Consider the following 23140-nt stretch of genomic DNA (forward strand, 5'->3'; position numbering starts at 1 on the left):
GTAAATGTAAAAAAAAAAAAAAAAAAAAGTCCAACATTGCTGCTTTCTTTTATAAAAACTTAATAAATTAAATAATAAAAAAGCGATTAAAAAGTTACATATAAGCAAAAGTGGTAACGATATAAAATACAGTTCATGGCACAAAAATTTGCCCTCAAATAGCCCCGTCTACTTGTAAACATACTAGTTTTGTTAAAAAAAAAAAAAGTGAGTTTTTTTTAAAGCCGTACAATAATAGAAAAGCATGTAACCATGGGGTCATTTTAATCGTACTGACCCACAAAATAAAGAACGCACGTCATTTTTACATTAAAGTGTACAGCGTGAAAACGAAACCTTCCAATATTTGCTAAATTGAGGTTTTCTTTTCATTTCCCCACACAAATATTTTTATTTTTAGTTACGCCAAACGTTTTATGGTAAAATGAGTGATGTCCTTACAAAGTACAATTGGTCACGCAAAAAACAAGCCCCCATATGGGTCTTTGGATGGAAAGATTAAAGTGTTATGATTTTTAGAAGGAAAGAAAGAAGGAAAAAACAAAAAAATGCTAAAATAAAAGTGGCCTGGTCCCTAAGGGGTTCAAGCCAACTAACATCCAACGCTGTAGACACGTTCAGCACAGTGGCCTACGGTTTCCTTACTACAGATCTGAGACAGAACATCTCCCGACTCCTCACATGTCCCCACCTGCTGCCGCTTCAAAAATAAATCTATTACATCTGAAGCAGGAAAAAAATAGGTAATGAAGACCGAATGCTCGGAATCAAAGGACATTTCAGAACAAAGGCTTAGACGGATAAAGGGAACTGCAGAATGAATAAACCTTTTTATTCAGCTTCAGCCATGTAGAGTAACCCTTGCTGTCCACGTACTGCAGCCCGAAAAACCAGACCTCTCGTAGACCCACGGTTTTCACCACCTGTGAACGGTAGAAAAAGGTTCATAGAGACTAGAGATGAGCGAACTTACAGTAAATTCGATTCGTCATGAACTTCTCGGCTCGGCAGTTGATGACTTATCCTGCATAAATTAGTTCAGCCTTCAGGTGCTCCGGTGGGCTGGAAAAGGTGGATACAGTCCTAGGAAAGAGTCTCCTAGGACTGTATCCACCTTTTCCAGCCCACGGGAGCACCTGAAAGCTGAACTAATTTATGCAGGAAAAGGAATCAACTGCCGAGCCGAGAAGTTCGTGACGAATCGAATTTACTGTAAGTTCGCTCATCTCTAATAGAAACCCATATAACCGGATACATACAGTGCACAGACATACAGCAATAGAATGAAGGGATTTTACTACTTCAATGTAGAAGAAGATGTGAAATAAAAGGACAACTCCAGTGGAATTTATTTATTTATTTATTTTTTTTAAATCAACTGGTGCAAGAAAGTTAAACAGATTTGTAAATTACTTCTATTTAAAAATCTTAACCCTTCCAGTACTTATCAGCTGCTGTATGCTGCAGATACATTACAGAGAAATTTGTTAAGTTCTTTCAAGCCTGACCACAGTGCTCTCTGCTGACACCTTTGTCCGTGTCAGGAACTGTCCAGAGCAGGAGAAGTTTGCTATGGGGATATTATTCCAATCTGGACAGTTCCTGACACAGGCAGAGGTGTCATCAGAGAGCACTGTTGTCCGACAGAAAAGAAATTCACAAATTTCTCTGTTTTATACAGCTGCTAATAAGTACTGGAAGGCTCAAGATTTTTTTTTTTTTTTTTTTTATAGAAGTAATTTGCAAATCTGTTCAACTTTCAGGCACCAGTTGATTTGAAAACATTTGTTCTCTACTTGTTTCCACCGGAGTTCCCCTTCAAACTACCATTCGGCAGCAAAATCCATAAGTGATGGGTCATTTTTGCTGTGGATTGGAGGCAAATTATACAGCGAAAAACTACCACCACCACGTGAAGACCCGGCCTCCAATGAAAGTAATATTTATGCATTCACACTAGAGATGAGCGAACTTACAGTAAATTCGGTTCGTCACGAACTTCTCGGCTCGCGGTTGCTGACTTATCCTGCATAAATTAGTTCAGCTTTCCGGTGCTCCGGTGGGCTGGAAAAGGTGGATACATTCCTAGGAAAGAGTCTCCCAGGACTGTATCCACCTTTTCCAGCCCATCGGAGCACCTGAAAGCTGAACTAATTTACGCAGGAAAAGTCATCAACTGCCGAGCCGAGAAGTTCGTGACGAACCGAATTTACTTTAAGTTCGCTCATCTCTAATTCACACCCAACACAAGACTCTGTACAAGCGTTTTTCCCCAACCAGGGTGCCTCCAGCTGTTTCAAAACTACCCCTCCCGGCAGGCCCGGACAGCCAACGGCTGTCCGGGCATGCTGGGAGTTGTAGTTTTGCAACATCTGGAGGCACCCTGGTTGGGAAACACTGCTCTGTACTATGGGGGAGATTTATCAAAACCTGTCCTGAGGAAAAGTTGCTGAGTTGCCCATAGCAACCAATCAGATCACTTCTTTCATTTTTTCAGAGGCCTTTTCAAAAATGAAAGAAGCGATCTGATTGGTTGCTATGGGCAACTCAGCAACTTTTTCCTCTGGACAGGTTTGGATAAATCTCTCCCTATAAAACAATCTCTCCGTATGCGTTGACAGCCTGCAGCGGAGAGCTGCGAGTTGTGGAAAAGCCCCATGAAGCAGACAGTGACATGGCGTTCTATCAGCATTACCGGTACCTCATTCTCACCATCACACTGGTTGGACCTACGCCAATTGGTAACACGGCCTAGTGAGATGTCCCCAATTTCTATGATAAGGGCAGGCTCAGTGCTGGCCTTGGATATGCCCCTCCCTGAGCAGGGGATATCAGAATGAGTGAAAAGCGGGACAGAGTAATTTGTGAGCCAGACACATAAAGACATGTAATGCATCGTGACCTAGTGATTAACATACATAAGTATTTTTTTCTGTGATATGACAGGTACGCTTTAAATCTTTCTGATCCACGCCATGTTATCGCTATGACTGTGCTGGTAATGGTAATAGAAACAGACAGTTTTGGGGAACCCCAGGGCCATTTTTTTTGTAGGTCGGATACATAGATTTCAGACAGACATTCTCATAATGATCTAGATGTCCGTCTGTTGCAAAACTACACCACCCAGCATGCCCGGACAGCCGTTGGCTGTCCGGGCATGCTGGGATTTGTAGTTTTGCAGACACTGATGTAAACACTTTCCCAGCCAAAGCATCACTGAAGGTCAGCAAAATGGCAGCAAGGCCCATTCTCCTATGTATCCAGCTTACCTGGTCAAAGAGCTGCTTGCCAGTTGTATTCGGCTGGATGGCAAACTCCAACTCCGCATCCATGGTGGTGACCCGTACATTTATCTTTATGTAGAAAAAAAAAAAAAAAAACAGAAAAGAAAAGATGAATTTCAAAGATACATTTCAAAGATACATTTATACATGAATAAATAGGAATAAAATCAGCCAGAGGCGGTGAGAGCAACCAGACACAGATGCCTTCAGGTTCCTCATCTCCCGTCATGTCTCCACCAGGACAAGTAACAGGATGTGATTGATGTGGAATAATCAGCGGTCACATGAAATTGGGATATGTCACAGAGACAGACACCATGTGAGGCGGTGCGGTCCAGCCGCTGCACACTATACAGGATGGGGTTGAGGGTAAAACTGCAAAATGAGACCACTGAGGTAGAATAAATCCGCCATTTGCCTCTTAGCCCTTGATAAAGCCACAGCTTGTGGCGAAACGTCGGGCGGGAGGGCAATGTGTTAGATTTTAAATTGTCTCACACCTTAGATTGTGGACTGCAGCCACAATCTATCTTTTCACTTCAATCAGATAGCATACAGTGTCATGCCAATTAATGGAATACAGATCAATACGTGTGAGGTTATTTTAATCTTGGCTCATTAAACGTTAAGTTTTATATTGGGTGGGAAATATAGGGTCTTAGGGATCGCTTAGCAATCAAATGTAAACAACACTGAGGTAGAAAGCGTGACTACATGATCCCTATGTCCTACGACCACTGACCTCAGTCTGACTAGAGAAGAAGCGCCCATCAAGAGTAATCTGTAAAGGGACCACCGAACTGGTGAACAAAGTTAACAAAGGGCGACTCGGGCACTAATATATTAATGGTTTACTACATTAAAAAGAGTACCTGTCACCAAACTAAACTTTTAATATATTGTTCCTCAGGTAATTATAAGACACTTTGCTATTTACTTGCTGTTAAAATTCTCAATCTTTATATGTTTTTAATGTGATTGAAAAAACAGCCACTAGATGGCTCTGTTCTGTTCCCTGCGCAAGTCAAACAGCTAGTTTGGTCTCCTCCCGGCCTGGCAGGAGACCAAACTCAGAAAGTGCGTGCGGGGCACGGCGAGGCACAGCTCTCACAGGCTTCAGTGACATTGCGCCTGCTGGGGAACGCCCACTTTATTCCTGCCAGGAACTCACACAATGTGAGCAAGGGGAAAGGTATGATAGAGATTTTTAAAGCTCTGAATTTTTTTTTTTTTTTTTTTTTTTTAAAGGGCAGAAAAGGCGTTAGGAGTAGTTAGGGAATATAATCTGAGTTAGTTTAGAAAATATGGTTTGATGACAGGTAAACTTTAAATAAAAAATAAACCTTATCTATGAATCTTTGACCACAATTTGCACCTAGGAAATGGGTGTGACAACCAATATGGCTGCCGTTACAGCCTCTAGGGGTGGTGATCCATTTTCCTATAATGGTATTATACAGGCATCAAGTTGTGGAAAAAAGTGTGGGAACTCACATAAGGGTTGTGCATGCTAATGGGAACAGTGTTACAGCTATGGAAAAAGTGCAGGAACCCAGTTCCCACACGTTCCTGAATGACTTGAACTCTCGTCTTTGTTGTCCCTCAAGAGAATGGCAACACACACACACTCAGCCTTTGCTCCATTCACTCCCTATAGAACTTTTGAACATTGCTGTGCGTTGAAATATGTTTGAAAGACCCATAGAGGATCGTGGGAGAACATGTGTCCTGCTGCTTTATTCACTCTGACCTTCATTTTTATCCTCAGTGGGGGTCCCAGAGGTCTGCCCCCCCATCGATTCGGTTCCCTTCAGTAATTTCAGTTACTGTACTATACATCTGAAGTATCACTATTCAGATGAATGGAGCAGGATCTTATAAGGAGTGGGCCAAGATACCTGCAGTCTGGAGAAGACACCTTTACACCTGAGACAGCTGGAGCAGGATCTTATGAGGAGTGGGCCAAGATACCTGCAGTCTGGAGAAGACACCTTTACACCTGAGACAGCTGGAGCAGGATCTTATGAGGAGTGGGCCAAGATACCTGCAGTCTGGAGAAGACAAAGTCACACCTGAGACAGCTGGAGAAGCATCTTATGAGGAGTGGGCCAAGATACCTGCAGTCTGGAGAAGACACCGTCACACGTAAGACAGCTGGAGCAGGATCTTATGAGGAGTGGGCCAAGATACCTGCAGTCTGGAGAAGACACCGTCACACCTGAGACAGCTGGAGCAGGATCTTATGGGGAATGGGCCAAGATACCTGGAGAAGACACCTTTATACCTGAGACAGCTGGAGCAGGATCTTATGAGGAGTGGGCCAAGATACCTGCAGTCTGGAGAAGACACCTTCATATATGAGACAGCTGGAGCAGGATCTTATGAGGAGTGGGCCAAGATACCTGCAGTCTGGAGAAGACACCTTCATATATGAGACAGCTGGAGCAGGATCTTATGAGGAGTGGGCCAAGATACCTGCAGTCTGGAGAAGACACCTTCACACCTGAGACAGCTGGAGCAGGATCTTATAAGGATTGGGCCAAGATACCTGCAGTCTGGAGAAGACACCTTCACACCTGAGACAGCTGGAGCAGGATCTTATGAGGAGTGGGCCAAGATACCTGCAGTCTGGAGAAGACACCTTCACACCTGAGACAGCTGGAGCAGGATCTTATGAGGAGTGGGCCAAGATACCTGCAGTCTGGAGAAGACACCATCACACCTGAGACAGCTGGAGCAGGATCTTATGAGGAGTGGGCCAAGATACCTACAGTCTGGAGAAGACACCTTCACACCTGAGACAGCTGGAGCAGGATCTTATGAGGAGTGAACCAAGATACCTGCAGTCTGGAGAAGACACCTTCACACCTGAGACAGCTGGAGCAGGATCTTATGAGGAGTGGGCCAAGATACCTGCAGTCTGGAGAAGACACCGTCACACCTGAGACAGCTGGAGCAGGATCTTATGGGGAATGGGCCAAGATACCTGGAGAAGACACCTTTATACCTGAGACAGCTGGAGCAGGATCTTATGAGGAGTGGGCCAAGATACCTGCAGTCTGGAGAAGACACCTTCATATATGAGACAGCTGGAGCAGGATCTTATGAGGAGTGGGCCAAGATACCTGCAGTCTGGAGAAGACACCTTCATATATGAGACAGCTGGAGCAGGATCTTATGAGGAGTGGGCCAAGATACCTGCAGTCTGGAGAAGACACCTTCACACCTGAGACAGCTGGAGCAGGATCTTATAAGGATTGGGCCAAGATACCTGCAGTCTGGAGAAGACACCTTCACACCTGAGACAGCTGGAGCAGGATCTTATGAGGAGTGGGCCAAGATACCTGCAGTCTGGAGAAGACACCTTCACACCTGAGACAGCTGGAGCAGGATCTTATGAGGAGTGGGCCAAGATACCTGCAGTCTGGAGAAGACACCATCACACCTGAGACAGCTGGAGCAGGATCTTATGAGGAGTGGGCCAAGATACCTACAGTCTGGAGAAGACACCTTCACACCTGAGACAGCTGGAGCAGGATCTTATGAGGAGTGAACCAAGATACCTGCAGTCTGGAGAAGACACCTTCACACCTGAGACAGCTGGAGCAGGATCTTATGAGGAGTGGGCCAAGATACCTGCAGTCTGGAGAAGACACCTTCACACCTGAGACAGCTGGAGCAGGATCTTATGAGGAGTGGGCCAAGATACCTGCAGTCTGGAGAAGACACCATCACACCTGAGACAGCTGGAGCAGGATCTTATGAGGAGTGGGCCAAGATACCTGCAGTCTGGAGTAGACACCATCACAACTGAGACAGCTTGAGCAGGATCTTATGAGGAGTGGGCCAAGATACCTACAGTCTGGAGAAGACACCTTCACACTCACTGAGACAGCTGGAGCAGGATCTTATGAGGAGTGGGCCAAGATACCTACAGTCTGGAGAAGACACCTTCACACCTGAGACAGCTGGAGCAGGATCTTATGAGGAGTGGGCCGAGATACCTGCAGTCTGGAGAAGACACCTTCACACCTGAGACAGCTGGAGCAGGATCTTATGAGGAGTGAACCAAGATACCTGCAGTCTGGAGAAGACACCTTCACACCTGAGACAGCTGGAGCAGGATCTTATGAGGAGTGGGCCAAGATACCTGCAGTCTGGAGAAGACACCTTTATATCTGCCATCACGTGACAATTTGCCCAGCACTGATACCACCCAAACGATCAACACAAAGCAAAGCATCAGAACTAGCTCCACCACTGCCGGCTTATCCACTTGGTTATTTTACAGGGTGCTAATCTCTCTCACTAAACAAATGACTATTTATAGCGGGTGAGGCCGGGAGGGGATAACCTCTTGACTCTGCCGCCTGAGTGGCTTTAATGTTTTCTAGGATTAACATCAGGAGCTAAACACTGAAATGCTCAATATTTCTGCTCATTCATTCCACCTGTCCACCATCATAATACCAGCACCTAAAGACCCCCCGCCTGACTACTGAGCAGACGACCTCACGGTAGTGGTTCTCTTTAGGCCATGTTCACATGATTTTTTGCATTCTGTTCACTTGGAAAAATTTTCAGGGGGAACACCGCATAGAGCAGTGTTTCCCAACCAGGGTGCCTCCAGCAGTTGCAAAACTACAACTCCCAGCATTCCCGGACAGCCAAAGGCTGTCCGGGAATGCTGGGAGTTGTAGTTTTGCAACAGCTGGAGGCACCCTGGTTGAGAAACACTGGCATAGAGCATATGCAGGCAGAATAGCGCTAGGACCGCTCGGTAATACGCCACCTCCATAGATGGCAATGCATTTCTGAGCAGAATTCTGCAGGGGAAAAAAAAATGGAAATTCTGGCATGTGCTCGGAGCAGCAGAATCCCATTGAAACAACGGAATGGAATTTCAGAGTGGAATTTTTCCACTGGATTCAGCTTGGAAATTTTGCCGTGTGCATGATGCCCTAAAGAGACCCAGCTGGCGTATGGAGACTTTATCTTTATACTACATAGGAAAAAGTATATGCAAATTAGCTCTCCTCCAGAAGGGTGAAAACTGTCTCCAGTGCCACCTATGGGTAGCGAGGCACATTGCTATCGGTCCAGATGGCGCCATATTCTGTAAACATCAATTTCTCTCCTTCCTCGTCATCGCGTACGTGCGTAAGGACGTGATGGCGGCGACGGAGAGCGAGGATACCCAGCCGGCAGCGGAGACGTTCTGGAGCGGCGGGGACACGGCGACAGCGATGGAGCAACATCCAGGGCAGCGGTGACGGGTCCGGAGCGGCGGGGACACGTGAGTATTACCTCCTATGCAGTGGTCTTCAATCTGCGGACCTCCAGATGTTACAAAACTACAACTCCCAGCGTGCCCGGACAGCCAACGGCTGTCCGGGCATGCAGGGAGTTGTAGTTTTGCAACATCTGGAGGTCCGCAGATTGAAGACCACTATTGGCTTCAAAATCTTTATTTTTTTTAGAATTTGCACCTATAAATTGGGTGCGTCTTATACGCCGGTGCGTCCTATAGGACGAAAAATACGGTACATGATGTGAGGTGTAGTTTTGCAACAGCTGGAGGAACGCTTTTCTGAAAACACAGCATTAGCCTAGGAGACTATTTAAAGGAAACCAGTCATATTGAAAATGCAGTTCTATTTGCAGACAGCAGGATACGCTGAGTAGTTTGATATATATAACTATGGGAAAAAATATTTTTTTTATCACATTTTAATTTAAACCACTGCTCTTTCTATGCTTAGGAGTCCAGTAGGCGGGCCTTACTCCTAAAGGACTGCATACAGAGGTAGATGTCAATCACTAGTAAGACCACCCCCACTGGACTCCTAAATATAGAAAAAGCAATCCATTGGGTGCTATTAATAAGTGATCAAGCCTCCAGTAGAAAACAGCTGATCACTATATTCAAATGCACAACCAAATGATGACGAATAATATATAACCTTTATTAAGAAAACATAACACACAGTTAAAAACACTTAAAAAGATACAATCCTAGATGGAGGTAAGATAAACCTCAAAACACCAAGCCCCCCCCCCCCCCCCAGGGGGAAAAAATGGTGCGAATGACCTGAAGGAAAAACCTGTCCTGTGTACAAATCAATCCCCTGATGTACGAAACCTATTCACAATATTGCACAGTAATATAATACAAAATATAAAGGTGCAAAAAATAGCAGCAACTGTAATGTAAACAATACACAATTACAGGGAATAGATGCCCAAATGATAACGCTGCTAAGACCACCTATGCGACCAGGAGAATATAGTAGCTAAATGCAAAACATAGGACAGGACCCCTCACCACCCTGGGAGGACACAGCAGCTCCACGCGTTCCGCCACCTATTGCTAGCTTCCTCAGGACTCCTGAGGAAGCTACCAGTAGGAGGCGGAACGCGTGGAGCTGCTGTGTTTTTAACTGTGTGCTGTGTTTCTTAATAAAGGTTATATATTATTCATCATTGTGCATTTGAATATAGTGATCAGCTGTTTTCTACTGGAGGCTTAGTTGTATATTTTGGTCACTGTTTGCACCCAACCCAATATACCACTATTATTTTTGTGGTGCCCATCCACTCATCTTTTTCTATAATAAGTGATCAGACATTACAGAGAGTCATTAAAAAAAAAAAAAAATCAAAAACTTAGGAGTACCACCACCCACTGGACTCCTAATTATAGGAATTAATACAGTGGGCAGTCATATAAATGATTGACAGCTCATTATGCGGAGTCATACCCCCACAAAAAAAAAAGTAAAATACTGAGTAGTACCGTGCACTGGACTCTAGTTAAAAAGAAGTTTATGCAGAGTAATATAACAAAAACAAAATAAATAAAAAAATAATAAACTGAGAAGCACTGCCCACTGGACTCCTATGCATAGACAAAGCAGGGATACATGAATTAAAGTGCAAGTTACACTGAATATTTTCCACAAAACTATATACCAAATCATCTCAGCTCTTCCTGTTCTATAACATGATCCTGGCAGATCAGACACCACGTTTAACATAGAAAATTCTATTTATAAACACACACAAAAATAATATTTTCAAATTTTTGTCCTATGAGTAACTACGAATTTTACTAAGACAACTGATCATCACAAAAAACCTGCTGCATCCAGCAGCAGACTATAATGGTATAGTTCCAGATATCAATACATAGGATGTAGCTGTCCCTGTCCCGACACGTTTCTGTGTGTGAGGCAATAAGATAGGTGCCCCCTACACTTCATCAGGGGACTATACAATAACAGAGGTGCACAGAACCTTGTACCCTTAACCTGTGTTTTGAACAAATATGAGTTTAATAGGACTTCTATATTTATCTGGTCTCAAAGGATATCTCATATATTCCCCACCCAGGGGTTATTCACAGACGTGACCAAGGCAAATAACAGGTCACCTCCTTTATATGCCTGTAATGTGCTGGAGTGATCAGGTAGTAGAACGGAGATGAGAATAGTGCTGGCATTATGAGTACAACTCTGCAGTGGCAGAGTGTCCCGGTCCGGTGTCCGGGCAGGCGCGTTCGATCTGCACAGATTGGCACAGATACGCCGGCGTGCAGATCGAGCGCGCCTGCCCGGAAACCGGAACGGGACACTGACACTTCCTATTAAGCTACCCCAGCCATACAAAAACTTATCTGTGTGACAAACCTGAATTAATAACGGACATCTGGGAGAAGGGAAATCCTATGTCTACACTGCTGTAGGGCCCAATGTTGGGAGATTAGTGCAAAAAAAGTCAGACTGCAACAGGTCCCGTATACGTTGTATTTTTGAAAACCGTACGAAACCATATTGAAAACCAAATGCATTGACTCTCCATTGAAAACTGTACGCCAATAGATGCATCAGAATGTGTCCGTTTTGCATCCTGCACTGTTTTGTCAGTTTTTTTTCCTGTATCCAAAACCATAGCCTACCACGGATTTTGGTCCGGGTGAAAAACCATATTGAAACACACACACACACACACACACACACACTATATATAATATATATATATATATATATATATATATATATATATATATATATATATATATATAATTTTTTTTATTATTATTATTTTTTTTTTTTTACATGGGAGTCAAAGGGAACCGTACAGAACTGTATGTACGTACGGTTCCATCCGGTTTTCACCATACGGTTTTCGACTTTGCACAGTTTTTTTCTAGGAATTTCAATCAAACAAGTTAAACTTTATTCATAATGGAGTGAAAAGTTAAAAACTTACTTTTTTTCTTAAAAAAACGGATGCAACCGGACACCATTTTTCAAACTATATATGTTTCTAGAGATGAGCGAACTTACAGTAAATTCGATTTGTCACGAACTTGTCGGCTCAGCAGTCGATGACTTTTCCTGCATAAATTAGTTCAGCTTTCAGGTGCTCCGGTGGGCTGGAAAAGGTGGATACAGTCCTAGGAGACTCTATCCTAGGACTGTATCCACCTTTTCCAGCCCACCGGAGCACCTGAAAGCTGAACTAATTTATGCAGGAAAAGTCATCAACTGCCGAGCCTAGAAGTTTGTGACGAATCGAATTTACTGTAAGTTCGCTCATCTCTATAGGTTTCCCTTTTTATCAAAAACCTGATAAGGGAACTGTATTGCAAAAACGTGGTGTGAATGCAGCCTTAGGAAGCTTTATATGGCAGAAGCAGCTTTGGACATCAATTACTACAGTGACCTCCATGTCCCCTACTCCCCGATCTTCAGACTGTACACCCCTCCCCACCCCCACCCCCACATCCGTACCCAGAGAAATGTAAGGACAATCCATTCATTGTAACTGAACACACAAAATTACCCAGAAAACCAGAGTTTGCCTGGTAAAGGAGTGTTTCAGGTAACCAAAGGTAGTGAGCTCCCGGCTGCAGTAGCTGGCAGGATTGTGGCATGAATAATGGAGGAGGGCTTTGCTTACCGATAGCGGGCGGAGGAAGGAATTCACCGCTCACGTGCTGCCACTCAAGGGAAAGAGACATTACCGATAGGTCTGTTGTCCGACATCTGGAGACACGTAGTGGAGGATTTCAAGGACATCCCAATCTACAGTGGCCTCCGTGGCTCGCTCTAGTGAAATGGCCACATGTCTGTCCTGCCTCCCTGCTCATACACCAGTCCTTCCCAACCAGGGTGCCTCCAGCTGTTGCAAAACTACAACTCCCAGCATGCCCGGACAGCCGTTGGCTGTCCGGGCATGCTGGGAGTTGTAGTTTTGCAACAGCTGGAGGCACCCTGGTTGGGAAACACTGTCATACACAATGGCCGACATCGCTCTCTGTAAGCAGACTCCACAGCTGTACATCACAAAAGGGAAGACGTAACAAAAACCTGCCCAGTTGCCCATAGCAACCAATCAGATCGCTTCTTTCATTTTGCAGCGACCTTGTTAAAAATGAAAGAAGAGATCTGATTGGTTGCTATGGGCAACTGGGCAACATTTCCTCTGGACAGGTTTTGATAAATCTCCCCCAATATGTAGGTGGGGAAGGAGTTGTTTAAATGAAAATGCTGAATAAAAAAAAATGTAAAAAAAATGTACCATATAATTAAAAGTGTTGGGCTTCGGCTCAATCATTAAAGGGGTATTCCAGGGAAAAACTTTTTTATATATATCAACTGGCTCCAGAAAGTTAAACAGATTTGTATATTACTTCTATTAAATAATCCTTTCAGTACTTGTGAGCTTCTGAAGTTAAGGTTGTTCTTTTCTGTCTAAGTGCTCTCTGATGACACCTGTCTCGGGAAACGCCCAGTTTAGAAGCAAATCCCCATAGCAAACCTCTTCTAAACTGGGCGGTTCCCGAGACAGGTGTCATCAGAGAGCACTTAGACAGAAAAGAGCAACCTTAACTTCAGAAGCTCACAAGTACTGAAAGGATTAAGATTTTTTTAATAGAAGTAATTTACAAATCTGTTTAACTTTCTGGAGCCAGTTGATATATAAAAATAAGTTTTTTCCTGGAATACCCCTTTAAATTCATTAAGTTCCATTGCCGCAGGTGTATAAGATTCAGCCCCTACCTATGCAGGTCGCCTTCATTCTAATAGGGCTCAGTGAATCCCATTGTGGTCCTGTAATCAGGTCCTAAAAAGGTCTTTACTCCTAGATATCCCAGCATCAGCTGTCAGGGGTATTATGGAGAAGTGGAAGCGTTTAGGAAACGCGGGAAGCGTTCATGAGACCACGTTAAGGTTACAGAGCGGGGTCACCGAGTGCTGGAGGCGTATAGTGCATAAAAGTCACCACCGCTCTGCTGACTCCATTACTGCAGTGACCAAACGTCATCTGACATTATAGGGGCACTGCAGGCAAACTTAACTTAACCCCTATCCACACGGGATCCCGTCTCGCTCAGTGAGGAGCGTGTGGTGTTCCGCTAGACGGCACATGCTCCATTCATTTCTAAGGGAGCGCCAATGGCCCAAGTGCTGGACTCCGGTCTCTTCGGAGCGTTCATAGAAATCAATGGAGCACGTGCCGTCTACCGCATGTGCTCCTCACTCAGGTCCTGCTCCGGAGATCGCGGGGGTCCCAGGAACCGGACCCCAGCGATCAGCTACTTTATCCACTATCCTCAAAACCAAAAAAGCAAAGCAATGGAGTCACTGAGTATTGGTAAAACCAGAACAATTTTATTGGTATACATTAAAAACAAAACAAATATATATATATTGGAGAAGGAAGAGACATAAACAAATGTGGCATCACCGGACACCCTGCATGTCTTGTCCGGTGATGCCGCATTTCTTTATGTTTTTTTCCTCCTCCATTATATATGTGTTTTTTTGTTTTTTGAAAGTATTTATTTAGAACTTTTTTAATTACAAAACAGACAAAGAAGTACCAGAACATACAGTCAAGTACAAAATTCCCAGATCTCCTCCAAGTGCATAGGTACATTCAGGTTACATAGCTACATAGGGATAGGCAGTCAAGGAGATCCGCACCCGACCGATATCAAGACAAGAGACAAAACTATAGACAACAACGAACGCACTCACACACACACTCCCGGAGCACCTGAAGTGTTTATTCACAAGCATACAGTGATACAGCAGCTCACAGGACGCGTTTCGGCCACCTCGTGGCCTTCATCAACTGATCAGTTGATGAAGGCCACGAGGTGGCCGAAACACATCCTGTGAGCTGCTGTATCACTATGTACACTTGTGAATAAACACTTTAGCTGATTTGCATCAAGATTGTGTGTGCCGGGATTTCTTCTACTTACCTATTACCCAGGAGAACGGACCCGCTCTGGGGGTACCACCGACTCTCCAATTAGGAGCCAAGGCATCCAGACCCTATTGAATTTCTTGGGGCAATTGCGACTTATATACAGTGATGTGTTTTGTTTTTAATGTATATAAATAAAATTGTTCTGGTTTTACCAATATTCAGTGACTATTGCTTTGCTTTTTTGGTTTTGTGGTTAAGTGTGATCTATTTTTTACTGACAGGCTTTACTTACAAAGGGAGTATTACAGTATTCCTTATTGTGCTACATACCAACTGTCCTATTTATTTCTGTCTGCTTCTTTGGTTTATCCTGTGAATAGGGGATATGTTAACTTTGGTTGCAGTACCCCTTTAAAATCAGCAAAAATCCTGTGCCTGCCGGGATCTTCATGGCATGGGTTTTCATGGGCGATCAGCTGCATGCCAGCCATTACAAAGAACAATGCCAAGCGTCAGAGAGAGTAAAGCCGCTGCCAGTGGACTCTGGGGTAGAGGAAAAACCTCTATCTGGTGAATGATTTAGCAGTCTGGTTTGGTGAATGCCAGAAGAATGTTACCTTCTCTACTGTATTAACAGTTGTACAGAAAGCTGGAAGAGGGATAATTATATGGGGCTGACTTTAAGGGGTCGACCTAGGCACTGTATATGTGGGGGTCCAGGTGCAGAGACCTCAGACTATACTTTATAACAAGGGGCAGAAGCACTCACCCTAATATCTGCTCACCTTGAAGGGGTACTCCGCCCCTAGACATCTTATCCCCTATCCAAAGGATAGGGGATTAGATGTCAGATCGCCGCGGTGTCGCTGCTGGGGAGCCCCGGGATCAGCACTGCGCTATCACTACAGCACACAGCGAGTTCGCTCTGTGCGTAATGACTGGCGATACAGGGGACGGAGCTGCATGACGTCATGGCTCCGCCCCTCGTGATGTCATGGCATGCCCCTTTCAATACAAGTCTATGGGAGGGGGCGTGGCGGTCGTCACGCCCCCTGCCATAGACTTGCATTAAGGAGGCGGGCCGTGATGTTGCGAGGGGCGGAGCCATGACGTCATGCGGCTCCGTCCCCTGTATCGCCCGTCATTACGCACAGAGCAAACTCGCTCTGTGCTGTAATGATAGCGCAGTGCTGCAGCGGGGATCCCGGGGGTCCCCAGCAGTGGCACCACGGCGATCTGACATCTTATTTCCCTATCCTTTCGATAGGGGATAAGATGTCTAGGGGCGGTTCCCTTTAAGGAGCTAAACCGAGCAGTATGCAGAATTACAAAAATAAGTCTATAAGATTTCTGAAAGGCCCTTATACCGCTATCTTCAGCTACCCAAGGTGCAGGTCAGAGATGAAAGTGCACATCATGTGCAGCCAAAGCTTTTCTGCCCCTTCATTATAGCAAACAGTGAGGGTCTCAGCACCGACTACCTCAAACCATCAAGAGCAGGCGGGACAAGGCCAGGGATTCTCGCTCCTTGAGGCAGACTTTCTTCTATCGGATATTTAAGGCAGTAATATCGAGATGAGAATACCCCTTTAGGATCTATTCACACGTACAGTATCCTGCACAGATTTGAAGCTGTGTTCGGTCATTCAGTTTGCATTGAAATCTGCAGCAGAAAATCCTGCGCATCAAATCTGCTGTACGTGTGAATAGACCCTTAAGGAGCAAAAGCAGCCGGGTCCTAGTTACTGTTTTGCTTTAGAAGTGGTGATTTTCAAAAGGAGCAAATTCAGAGTTTTCACATAATGGACAACATGTTACACGGCCATACGAGCCGCCATCTGGAAGGAGCATTTTTATTTTGAGCAGCCTTCCTGGAGGTTCTCTTCGCTCTTCTTTGCCAATTATACAAAATCTTATAAAAGACCATTTTGTTTTGTTCTATTAAGACATCTTTATGGCAGCGCCAAATACCCGACATTGCAGAGCTGTCCAGTCACTAAACCAAACTTCCGAAATCTTCATATAGGACTCATGGATAATAATAAGCCATAATAAGTTCCTGTAGTAACATAGTAATATCAGTATTTTCATCACCCATAAAAGTATAAAATCCACAAGATACGGCTCAGATTATCCATAACAGATCATACTTAAAGGGGAACTCCAATGGAAAACATTTTTTCTTAAATCACCTGGAACTAGAAAGTTAAACAGATTTGTAAATTACTTTTCTAAGAAAAAAATCTTAATCCTTCCAGTACTTAGCTGCTATATGCTCCACTGGAAGATCTTTTCTTTTTTAATTTCCTTTCTGTCTGTCCACAGTGCTCTCTGCTTCCACCTCTGTCCATATCAGGAACTATCCAGAGTATAAGTAAATCCCCACAGCAAACCTATCCTGCTCTGGACAGTTCCTAAAATGGACAGAGGGGTCAGTAGAGAACACTGTGGTCAGACAGAAAAGAAATCCAAAAAGAAAAGAACTTCCTGCGGAGCATTTAACAGCTGAAAAGTACTGGAAGGATTAAGATTTTTAAATAGAAGCAATTTTCTGGTAACTTTCTGGTACCAGCTGATTTAAGAAAAAAATGTTTTCCCTTTAGCATATTTAGGATGGACCCAGAATTGCCATATTTCTGCCAACTTTACTGCCCTGCTGCATGGACAGCGATAAAACTACTACATAACAGGAGGAGCCAGGACGCTCTCTTTACAGGGGCAAGAACTACTTTCATAGTTCACTATTTCAAGTCCTGAAAACCTAGTAATAGTTGTTTTTAGAGATGAGCAAACTTACAGTAAATTTGATTCGGCACGAACTTCTCGGCTCGGCAGTTGATGACTTATCCTGCATAAATGAGTTCAGCTTTCAGGTGCTCCGGTGGGCTGGAAAAGGTGGATACAGTCCTAGGAAAGTGTCTCCAGCCCACGGGCTGAACTAATTTATGCAGGATAAGACTCCAACTGCCGAGCCGAGAAGTTCGTGACGAATCGAATTTACTGTAAGTTCGCTCATCTCTAGTTGTTTTAACAAAATCTACAGTGTTTATAGCATCAAAAATATATAAGTTTGTGTGTGCTGCAATGTGTCTCCCTTGGTGCAACCTCAACAGAATCAGTCTCCTTCTCCCTCTGGCAGCAGACAGTGTAGTCCCTGCTCACTACCTACCTCAGTAAGAAGAACCTTTTCAGCTATACTGCTATTTCTATTGGCTGCCCTGCAGTGAACAGAGGAGCAGTATACAGTGGTGAGCGTGACTGAGCACATGTCTTCCAGTACTCTGCTCAGTAGGTGGACGTACATTTAGCTATACATATGGCACCATACTATGTAAGCAAATGCCATCACCCTTTACTTATGATCTGACTGATCTATCACAAAATTAATCTGCGCAGAAATTTGAATCTAAAAATGAAAGAAAGTGCGAATCTAAAAAAGGGACCATACACCTTGGGTCAAACTCGCTATAGATCACACCCAATTTAAGCAGGGTTGTCGTCTACCCACCTAATGTGCAAAGAAGCAAACAAAAGCTCTCCGATCCTTCGTTTCCGTCGGACATAAATCTATAGCAGGACACAATCCAAATTCAATTCGGATTTAAATGGCTGATTTGGATTCATACAGGAGCAGGGAACGTGAAGGTATCCATTATACATTGTATGCCTTGTCGCTCAGTTAACAAAGTTGTTGCAAATGTACAAAGTGTAAGCTGTGATGCATTCAGCATCACACGTACATACCTACGGTAGTGTCGCAACAAACGTACTCCTTAAAAAGGGGTGCTCCGGTGGAAACTTTTTTTTGTTTTAATCAACTGGTGCCAGAAAGTTAAACAGATTTGTAAATTACTTCTATTAAAAAATATTTATCCTTCCAGTACTTATTAGCGGCTGTACATTACAAAGAAAGTCCTTTTTCTTTTCTGTCCACAGTGCTCTCTGCTGACACCTCTGTCTGTATCAGGAACTGTCCAGAGCAGCATATGTTTGCTATGGGGATTTGCTCCTGTTCTGGACAGTTCCTGATTCGGACAAAGGTGTCAACAGAGAGCACCATGGACAGGAAAATAAAAAAAGAAATCCATAAAGAAAAGAACTTTCTTTGTAGTATATAGCAGCTAATAAGTACTGGAAGGATAAAGATTTTTTAATAGAAGAAATTTACAAATCTGTTTAACTTTCTGGCACCAGTTGATAAAAAAAAGTTTTTTTCCACCGGAGTACCCCTCCAAAGGATAGGGGATAAGATGTCACATTGCGGGGGGGGGGGGGGGGGGGCTGGGGGTGTCCCGCAGCTGGGACCCCTGCAATCTCTGTGCAGCATCCGGCGTTCTTTTAGAAGGCTGGGTGCCGGGGGTCGTGACATCACACCACGCTCCTTGTGATGTCACATCACGCCCCCTCAATGCAAGTCTATGGGAGGGGGCGTGGCGGTCGACCCCCACCGCCTGCTCCGAGCGTTCAGAACAAACTATTCCGGACAATGGGGCAGCGGAGTACCCCTTTAAGTGGTGATGAATTCAGCATCACTGCATTCTGTACAGAAGCAGGGACTACTTTCTCTGACAGGAGTCCCTGCTCCTGTACATAGTTTGTCGCCCAAGGCTATTGACATAGAACATCACAGACACTATGTACAGGAACAAGTAGGTACTGGCGGGCGAGGCATAAACTATAAGTGTCCGCATTCAGTTTACACTTGCTGGACTTGTAAGTGTACGCGGCAAATGTAAGTGTACGCGGCAACACATTCAGCACTTTCAGTGTACGTCACACCCCTGTACAGCAGCAAGAACTCCCTGCTCCTGTACACTGTGATTCACCCTAAATTAATTATTTGCGTAATGAGGCATAAAATCTGTATAGAATTAAAATCGATTCATCAATATAAAGTAGTTTCTCAGTTTCGCTCCTGGTTTTTGCTAAAAATACTGGACAAAAATACTAGGATTTTACCTTAGCCTACAAAAATGGAGGGCACACCAAAAACTGACGGATCCTCATCACAACTTTATGGGGCCCATCAGGCACTGGGCTGACAGATCAGCGCTATGTTGTGGTTTCATGTAGACATGTTAAGCGGCTTTTAACCTATAGCTAAAGAATTCTCCAAACAAGCATCTCGACGTAGTAATAAAATCCGGCTCAACATACAGTGAAACCTCAGGAATGCTGGAGCCTCGTTCTGTTTCCCCCACTTAAATAAGAAGTGATCTGCAGGGGGGGGCATTGTGTGGTACATGTGGTTTCACACAGTCAATTGAGTCAATATGAACATTCCCCCATATTACGTTACCTATAAACCGCACAGTGACATGGGATCCGAGCACTAGTGCTGCGCGCCCCATATCAGCTGATTCACAGGATTCTTGTCATAGGGAGAACACTGCTGCTGGTAGAAATGCGCTAAACCGCCGCGGACACGGTATATTATGCATAGGCGTTACCCAGCAGTTTTACTATATTCAGAACCGGCAAGGATTATTCTGGTCTCAACAAATAACATTTATTTGTCAACTGAATAACTTTACATCATACCTTAAAGGGGTACTCCACTGGTGGCAGAAAGTTTAACAGATTTGTAAATTACTTCTATTAAAAAATCTTAATCCTTCCAGTACTTAGCTGCTGTTATGATCCACAGGAAGTTCTTTTCTTTTTTACTTTCCTTTCTGTCTGACCACAGTGCTAGAGTAGGAGCAAATCCCCATAGAAAACCTCTCCTGCTCTGGACCGTTCCTAAAATGGACAGAGGAGTCAGAGAGCACTGTGGTCAGACAGAAAGGAACTTCCTGTGGATCATAACAGCAGCTGATAAGTACAGGAAGGATTAAGATTTTTTTTAATAGAAGTAATTTACAAATATGTTTAACTTTCTGGCACCAGTTGATTTAAAAAAATAAATAAATAAATATTATATATTATATTATAATATAATATATTTTTTTAATTTTTTTTTCCTTCCAGTGGAGTACCCGTAGCCCATGCACACAACAGAGAAATTCCAGGCGGAGATTCATTTTGTAGCAGGTGTCCCCGAAATATCAAGGACATGCGCCATCCTCTATGACACCAATACAGTTCTGGGCAGTCCAGAATTGAAATTTCCACAGCGGAAATTCTGCAGTGTGTATATAGTAAGGTTCACACTCTGAATGTTCACCTGGAAAAGTTCTGGGCAGACAGACATTCAGCAGACAGCGGGCACCAGCAGAACAAGCCGGCGCTGGGACCGCTTGGAAATGTGCCGTCTCCATAGACATCAATGCATTTCTGAGCGGATTGCGCAGAAAGAATTTACACGTCAAACCTTTCTGCGGAGGTCGGAATTGGAATTTCCGAGGAAAATTCCCCCCGTTTACAAGGAGCAAAAGAATCCTATTAAAAACAATTCCATTGTTGCAACAGAATTTCGGAGCTGAATTTTTCTGCCAGATTCCGCTTGGAAATTCAGCGTTGTGAACATAGAATTTCACTGGAGTTCTCCTTTTTAAAGCTATTTTCTTCATTTCTTTCTTCATGGTCTATTAGCTGAGTCACTGTGTGATGTGTCGGGCACCAAAAGACAGAACCGGAGGACGGGGCGGCGATATCTGTGGCACCGGGAAAGCAGCGGAAGGTAAGTTAAATGCTTATTAACTTTATTCAGGCAGCACAGGCAGAATGGATAATAAAAACAAAATAAAATAAATTAAAAATAAATAAATAAAATAAATTAAAATCACTAGAGTTCTCCTTTAAGGTACGTTCACACGGGCGGATTTTTTTGCGGGTTTTCCGCTGCATATTTGAAAGGGTGCGGGCTCTTCTCGGCTGTCCGCAGCAGATTTTCCGCGGCAGAATTTACGCTGCGGAAAATCCACCGCAAGCCCCATTGAAGTCAGTAGGGACTGCGGCGGATTTTCCGCAGCGTAAATTCCACCACCGAAAATCTGCTGCGGACAGCCAAGAAGATCTCGCCCCCTTTCAAATACGCAGCTGAAAACCCGCAAAGATATCCGCTCGTGTGAACGTACCCTTAAACTAGAATCCCATTGAAGACAATTCGAGACTGCTGCACCAGAACCTCTGCCTGTAATTCCGTAGTGTTCATGGGCCCTTACTGTTTTGAAGACCTCTGCTTGCTGACTCTGAATAGGATCTAATAGATAATACTGTGTCCTGGTCCTGGTCCTGGTCCCCCGCGATCAGACATCTCATCCCTTATCCTTTCAATAGGGGATAAGATGTTTTCGCCCAGAATACCCCTTTAAAACAGATTTGTAAATTACATACAAGCAAACTGAGGAAAGGGCAGTGTTTAAAACATATGAGAGCCCTGAAACGCGTCTAGGTTTATTCTACATCACCGATACCTGACTATCCACCGGTGACCTCCGATCCAGTTCTGCAAACCAGCATATTGCTCCCGAGACCACCTTCCAGGCAGCGCTGCCTAGCGCCTGTGACGTCACCTACAACTGTGTTTTCCAGAGTCCCGCACCCTTTACTCTGCTGAGTTACCACCTACAGCGAACAACCTCCGAAAGCTGCTATCTCTTCAACCGGTCTGTGGCAGGCGGACCGCCGCTAAGACGCATGCCAGTGTCTGGTACCATCTCAAAAGTGCGGCCCTCACAATACAACTACAGGTGACCTATTATCTGGTTTTATAGAAGACCGGATAATTATAATATATCTTACCTACCTATATTACTTTGGAATCCACATCATTTATAGGACTTGAGCTCATTTTCCGGATAACCGGAGGCCGGACCACCAAAAGTGACATTAAATTGTCAAATTTTTCTATGCAAGCTATCGGTGATTGTTGATATTGTTATTTTATCTTATTTTTATATTTTAATTCCCTCAGCACAAGGGCCCTGTGCTTTGAGGATATACTGATAAAAAAAAAAAAATAATGTTTTATAATTATATATATATATATATATATATATATATATATATATATATATATATATATATTATATATATATCTCTATATCAATTTTAAATTGTGTAGTAAATTTACATTTTCCTATTATAATTGAAGCACGATCCAGTTTTTATTATTATCATTTTTCATCTTTCTATCAGGTAACGGATGATAACTTTGAGGGTTTGGCTGCTGTTTAAAAAAAATTCTCTGCCACTTTCCAACACCAGGTGTAGGTGTACAGCCCTCTTACCTCAGCTAGCTAATTGTGAGCTGCACATCCCCAATTTCTTTTTTACCGATTTGTAAATTACTTTTATAAAAAAAAATCCCAATCCTTTCAGTACTTATCAGCTGCTATATAATACACAGGAAGTTATTTTCTTTTTGAAATTCCTTTCTGTCTGACCACAGTGCTCTCTGCTGACACCTCTGTCCATGTCAGGAACTGTCCAGAGCAGGAGAAAATCCCCATAGCAAACCTCTTTAGCTCTGGACAGTTCCTAAAATGGGCAGAGGCGTCAGCAGAGAGCACTGTGGTCAGGCAGAAAGGAATTTGAAAAAGAAAAGAACTTCCTTTGTATTATACAGCAGCTGATAAGTACTGGAAGGATTGGTATTTTTTTTATTGAAATCATTTACAAATCTGTTTAACTTTCTGTCACCAGTTGATTTAAAAGAAAAATGTTTTCCAGTGGAGTACCCC

General features: G+C 43.7%; 1 protein-coding gene across 4 annotated transcripts in view; it reads right to left on the reverse strand.

Moving 5' to 3' along the window:
- RDX (radixin) overlaps positions 1 to 23140 on the reverse strand; it is a 125336-nt gene that overhangs the window by 57140 nt on the left and 45056 nt on the right. For 3 of the 4 annotated variants that reach the window (XM_056561681.1, XM_056561680.1, XM_056561682.1), the window contains exons 3-4: positions 3273 to 3356; positions 828 to 923 (exon numbers count right to left, since the gene is read on the reverse strand). In XM_056561681.1, the coding sequence (XP_056417656.1) occupies positions 828 to 923; positions 3273 to 3356 (180 nt within the window). Of the gene's footprint in view, positions 1 to 827; positions 924 to 3272; positions 3357 to 12251; positions 12465 to 23140 lie in introns of those variants that run through there. The other variant, XM_056561683.1, reaches the window with a different exon arrangement.

The sequence above is a fragment of the Hyla sarda genome, chromosome 2 (assembly GCF_029499605.1).
Source record: "Hyla sarda isolate aHylSar1 chromosome 2, aHylSar1.hap1, whole genome shotgun sequence".
Classification (NCBI taxonomy): Eukaryota; Metazoa; Chordata; class Amphibia; order Anura; family Hylidae; genus Hyla; species Hyla sarda.